This window comes from Gossypium hirsutum, chromosome A03 (genome assembly GCF_007990345.1).
Source record: "Gossypium hirsutum isolate 1008001.06 chromosome A03, Gossypium_hirsutum_v2.1, whole genome shotgun sequence".
NCBI lineage: Eukaryota > Viridiplantae > Streptophyta > Magnoliopsida > Malvales > Malvaceae > Gossypium > Gossypium hirsutum.
Window position 1 is genome coordinate 110,627,217 of NC_053426.1, and position 6,268 is coordinate 110,633,484.

A 6,268-nucleotide genomic window follows, 5' to 3' on the forward strand; every position below is an offset into this window, starting at 1 on the left:
TCCGCTATTTTCTTGTTCGTTGCTTAATCGGGTCGAAATCCTAACAGTTATTACTCATGTTTCTAATTTTAACTTTAAATTTGTACTAACTATTAATTTATTTTATATCTTATGCATATGTAATAAATAATTTTATTCGCATATTATTACACTAGAAATTAAATGAGGCATGATGTTAATCCCACCTCCTTCAATAATTTACACTCATATTTTAAAATGATGTTTTTTTTGGCATAATGATTTATTTAGCCTTTGAAGTTAAAAAAAAATTCATTTTAGCTCTCAATTTAATTTTTTTGTCTTTTTTAGCTGTTGAATTTACAATATTTATTAAATCATTCCAAAATTGATAGAAAAGACAAGATATCCACGTCGTCCACGTGTATTAATAATTATATAGTTTTATAATATTATTAAATATATTTTTAATTTTTTTAAAAAAAATGATTCATTGTTAACATGACATCTACCCGTATGTCACATCAGTAAAATTGTTAGACATTAATTTTTCATCTATTTTAAGATAATTTGACAAACAACACAAATTTAAATACTAAAAAAATAAAAAATTAAGATAATTATTTTTATAAAATTAAAAGGTTAAATAAATTATTATCGCTTTTTTTATACTAGTATATATTCATTTTACTATTTATATTTTCAAATCCAGTAATTTCGTAAAAGATGAAAATGCACACTGTTCTATAGTATCATAACATTACAAGTTGCAACTGGAACAGAGCTTGCTCCACTGAAAACACCAGGGTTATGTTGGGAAACATTGAATGTGGTAATAAAAGAAATCATGAACTAGAATTTTGGAAATGTCAGCCCCTATCAGCATGTCTCTCGTGATTCTCTATGATTCATGAACCACGTGTTTGGGTTTTAAGCCATGCAGTACGTTCATGTCAGATACTCAATCAAACTTTCCACATTAACACGAGATACACGTTAATTGTCTGATTATTTTATTAATTATATCAATTTTTAATAAAAATAATTAATTTATTCTTTAATATAACATTTAAAGACTAATGTACTATTTTTATATAATTAAAATAAAATATAATCTGATTCCAAGATAGAAAGAGACAAAATAAACCATGGGTCATAGCTTCATGATGAAGAAAGTTCATTCAATTCCATTTGGTGCACTGAATCTTGATTACAATCACACAACATCAACGTGAATGCAGTTAATATGAATATAAGGATAAAAATGGAAATGGGGACTGTATCTATAAGTTGAACAAGAATCAACAAACATTATACATAGATGATTAAATCAAACCAGGCCAAGAAAATACAATGATATCTTTGGTTATTAAAATATTTACATATACAATGCTTTTTTCCTTTGCAAATATGCAGAAATCAGTTGAAAAGGAAAAGCCACATTCTAAAATGAGAAACCCGAACCTAACTATATTCGATCCGCTCGTGTTTTGTCCAGTGACCGCCTCCAGACATCGGAAAAAACATTGAGTTTGAATGTAATGTTAGGATTTACGGTGAGTAGTCAAATAAAGATCAGTTCTATGCATGTGTTGTCAAGCAGCCGGTAGTGGGTACACGGTTTAGTTGTATTATATGTGACCTCAAGCTACATTCGTTAACCTAATTGAAAAAAATGGACCTTTAATGATAAGCAACAATGAGCAGATCAAGTGCAGAATAGTGTGGAATGTAAAACGGAATGTCGTAATTACCTGGATGGCAGTTAGCGTGGACAAATGTTCTTTACATTGTTCGAGCAAAATCCTTTCGTTTGCGGCCACACTCACGAGTTCGAGCACCAAAGAATTCATTTCCTTTACCTGCAAAGGACAAATGGTACTGTTAATTAGGAAGATTTGATTTGCCACTTTTATGAAATGCAAATTCGGGTGGAATATAAATAAGCATGAGAATTTTCTTCTGTCCGCTGGTATTCGTTACAGCCTTTTTTCTTTTTTTTTTTTTGGTAACGCTAACCTTTGATGATAATGAGCATATTGAGGATGCCATTGCGTGCATCACATCGACCGCTGAACCGACGGCGTCCTTCAGATTCTGGATGTCTACCTATTAAGAGAGAAAAACGGATTGTCATAAGAGGAAGAATTAATAGATTGTATATTCAAATGCAGAGAAAAAGGGGAAAAGGGAAGAAACTTACTATTGCTTTTCCAACAATTGGAAGACGAAGAGTACTGGCCTTTAAAGCTTCGGTTGCTCCTAGCAAAGAACTCGAGTGATCTCTATCGAGGACTGCCCACGCTTCTAAATGAGCTATCTACAGTCGTCAATCGTAACAAGTTTTAGTCATGACGAAGAGTCAAATTTATCTGTCCTGATTAGAACCAACCAATATTCGCTAACTACTAATGTCGTGATAAAAGTGAACCGTGATTGCTTCTAAAGCATGTTTCTAAAGGGATTGGTAAAGCCCGAGTCAATGTATGTATGGTCAGGCAGCCACCTTAAACCCTTGCAGAAAGCTTAAAATTTCCTCGTTATATTACCCAAGTCCCCGTTTTGATAATTTTGTTCTCATCAAATAGTATTTCTAAAAGTAGTGCTTTTTTACTTTCATCAATTGAGACCGATGCAGCATGTAGTTTCTTCTGGACTAAGCAAAGCATGGATACAGACATAAATAACATGTTCTATATGATAAATACGAAGAAAGTAAAAATAGAAGCAGTTGTATCTATGAAAAGGTCTACACAATTCGATGCTTAAATGAATTCGAAGTCTGGATCTTACTTGTCCCTTCAGGATGGAAGTCAGTTTCAACTTTTGCCTCAGTAATAGAAACTTCATTCTCTTAAGAGTGACGGAATGCAGCAGTTCCGATATTGTTACCCACACATTCCACAGGTTTTTCTGCTACAAAAGAAGGAACATTCACAATGAACATACCGGACTTACTAGAGAGCGTCATGAAAGTGATAACCCCAAATTCACAAATTTATTTTCCGAACAGGCTATTGGATAGAAAACCTAGCCATTCATGCTCATTGTATTGCAAAACCCTGCATCTCAACTTTAGAACTAGCTCAAGTAACGAAACTAACCAACCATTGATCACATTTACCATTCAAAAACATGACCATTATATGCAAGAACTATGCTGTCACTTGCAGTATAAGTAATCTTCATCGTAAAATAGTTGGGTTCGGCTTGTTTGACAAACCATTACAATGAAGTAAATCGAAACATTCATCATCGAACATCTCCAGCAACAAGATGCACAAAGAGGATTAAACATACCTCTGCACTCAGTTCCTGCACCATGAAAGTAGCTTCCGCCCTTGCATTAGCGAATCTCCATTGCAAATAACGGTTATAAAGAAGTCTCAACGTGTGTGCATCGACAATCCGATCCTCCCCCATTCTCCCTCTCCGAATATCAGCAGAAAAGCTGAGAATTGAAGGAGAATTAACCGAATTACCAAGCATCTGAGCACCACCAACTGCATTTCTCACCCGAGCAGGACTTAGACCCCTTAAAGGAGACGAAGCCGAAGATGTCCAAAGCTTACTAGGAGAAGCAGGTCTAGTACTACCTAAACTTTTTGGAGCACTGATTCTAGACCCGGGGCTCGTAAACAACGGTGAACCCGGATCCTGCAACCGCCTTAACCGGCTATTCGTTTCTTGCCAAAACCGAGCAGATACAAGGATATTATGGGAACCATTCCTCCCTTTAGAATTTCCTCCATTAGTGCTACCAGATGACACACTATCAGTGTCAGATGCAGTGAGATCATAAGAAACCTCATTTACATAATTGGCATCAAGCATTAATGATTGTTGCAATGACTTAACCATCACTGCACCAGATCCGAGCGTTTTCCTTTCATCATAACAATCCAAGCTCCTCGACAACGGATTCGAACCCGAACCCGAATTCGAATTCCCTTCCCGAGTTCTCCCCGGCCAACGGTGCCGATCCACCGGTTTCGAGTTCTCGCCGTGATCTCTCACTGGAGTAGTTTTACGCCCCTCGGGAGTTACTGCTTTCCTAGTAGAACCCCCTTGGGGCTTAGCCTTACTAACCGGAATCGAAAACGACTCACCTTGAAACGAAACGGATAAGCTCCTCGATGAAGTGATTAACATCTTGGTAGCAGCTGATAATTCAGTGGACACGTGGTCACCAGGCCGCCTCCGGTCCACGGATTGAGACCGTTTAGGAAGCACCGTCGCCGTTTTATTCCCCATCGTCGCCACCGCTGTCGTATTAGTAGAACGGGAAAGAAGAGGAGAAGGGAATCTCGTCGGCAATTTGGTTGCTGCTGCTGCCGCCATTGTTGTTGCCGCTGAAGAAGAAGGAGACAAGTACCGTGAAGGAACTTGTCTACCTCTGGGTTTTCTTTTTACTGTGGAGCCATTATCGTTAAGAGGAGACCATTTTTTCGGGGTGTCTTCGTGATGGGTACTTTCTGGGGGAGGTTGTGAATGAGAAAATGCAGCCACCATCATCATTAGAGACTGCCAAGAAGGAAATTAATCTTCTCTTCTACATTTCCTTGGAAAGAAAATTCTCAGTATTAACAACCATGGGTCTTCCTTTTCATGGCTGATAAACCTGAAAAATAATCAAAATGTACAAGATTTTAAGCAATTCTCACGATAATGGAGAAGAACCCATAAAGGGATTCCAAATGATTCTGCATTTAAACTCCAATAGCAGTGAAAAACCCACAAAGATTTTCTGGGTTTTCTAAGATACTGAAGAAAATAGTATGTATAAGGTGAGATTTGGAAGGAAAAAAACTGGAAAAAGAGTTCTTATGAATCTTTGGAAAGATGTTTAGGTTAATTAGTTATTCATAAATTATATTTGAGTTATAATGAATTGAAAGCATTATAAATGAAACTTTATGGTGTAAAATCATATAGAAATCCATTCAGAAACTGATTATAAATTAATAAACTTGCTTCTTCTTTTTCCCTTAATTTTTCAGATTTCTCAATAAATCAATCTCATAACTATTTCAGGTTAACTGTCCCCATTCCCATTCTTTAAAAACTTGAATACATTTTATTCTTTTGAAATTAATTAGTATTGGGTATGGTAGGTACATCGATTGAATACTTATGTTTACAATGTATGATGCAATCACCTGGTTTATATTTTAATTTTTTAATTTCAAAAAATTTAGAAAATAATTATTAGATTATTTGAAAATTTTATTTAAATCATCAAATTGTTAATATTGTTGTTGTATGATTTTTTTTATTTGTACCGCCCGTTTCAATCGAAAACTCCTGTTCCCTTTCTTTTTTACAATTTAGTATTTTTTTATAAAACAAGTTTGAATGTCATGAATCTACGAATCAAAATCTAAACAGTTTTCTTCTCCAGCACTAACCATCAAATCGACTTGGAGTTAAGGTATTTTTTTCGACTCGTTGATGGGTACTTATCTATGGTACTGATCGTCGAATCATTACTTGGAACTCACTAGCTTGACTTATATAAAAAAAATAAAAATAAAAACTCAACACTCAACACTCCAGTGACTTAAATGAATACTTTTGAATAGTTTAGTGACTATTTTATAACATTTTAAAGTTAAGTGTCCCTAAACATAAACTTACTAATAATTTAGTAATTTTGGGTGTAGTTTACCCTTACAAATTAACAATGTATCAAATATAAAAGGGACAAATCTCAAAAGTATATATGAACTTTGATTCAATGTGCAATTTGATATATGGACTTCGATTTTATACAATTATACAGACGAAATTTTGGTCTTGGTTTAAATACATAAATGAAACTTTAATTTTGATTCAATTATAAATATTTAATGAAATAAATAAATCAATTTATTTTTACATTGAATAAATTTAATTATTTGTGTATGCAATATAAATATAAAATAATGATATATCGATAATTTATATTAATATTATAAAATAATGAGAATATATAATCTTATTATTATAAGTATGAAATAGAAGTGATAAATGATGAGTGCCAATGATATGTTTTACAACTTTTTGTATAAAATCTCTGAAGTAAAATTATATGAATATGAATATGACCTTTCAAAATTAAATTGTTGTTTTCTTTTTTGTAGTACAAAAATTGAGTACTTTTCAATCACATTGAGAAATTGTCTACTTCTTCAATTAGAAGCATACATCAATGTGACTACAATCAATGAGGACCATGAATTATTTAGGGAAAAATTATAAATATTAAAATTATACAATTTTAATATTTAATTCGATACATAAAATTTAATCTGATATAATTATACACGTA

General features: G+C 33.5%; 1 protein-coding gene across 2 annotated transcripts; it reads right to left on the reverse strand.

Moving 5' to 3' along the window:
* Positions 1-1,125: 1,125 nt before the first annotated feature.
* LOC107886956 (QWRF motif-containing protein 2) lies at positions 1,126-5,006 on the reverse strand. Of its 2 annotated transcripts, none has more exons than XM_016811068.2 (6): positions 3,259-5,006; positions 2,752-2,871; positions 2,162-2,278; positions 1,978-2,067; positions 1,713-1,820; positions 1,126-1,620 (listed from the first exon to the last, which is right to left on the reverse strand). In XM_016811068.2, exons 1-6 carry the CDS (start codon positions 4,474-4,476, stop codon positions 1,540-1,542), a joined length of 1,734 nt encoding a protein of 577 aa, XP_016666557.2. In that variant the 5' UTR covers positions 4,477-5,006; the 3' UTR covers positions 1,126-1,539. The 2 variants fall into 2 exon arrangements, with proteins under 2 accessions (XP_016666557.2, XP_016666556.2); XM_016811067.2 differs by having other exon boundaries at positions 2,752-2,874; positions 3,259-4,990.
* Positions 5,007-6,268: the final 1,262 nt, after the last annotated feature.

Coding starts and splice junctions, on each gene's coding strand:
- LOC107886956 (XM_016811067.2), bottom strand. CDS start 4,476: ATGATGATGGTGGCTGCATTTTCTCATTCACAACCTCCCCCAGAAAGT. Junction 2,279..2,751: donor CTTCCATCCTGAAGGGACAA/GTAAGATCCAGA, acceptor TGACGACTGTAG/ATAGCTCATTTAGAAGCGTG. Junction 2,068..2,161: donor CAATTGTTGGAAAAGCAATA/GTAAGTTTCTTC, acceptor CTCTCTTAATAG/GTAGACATCCAGAATCTGAA.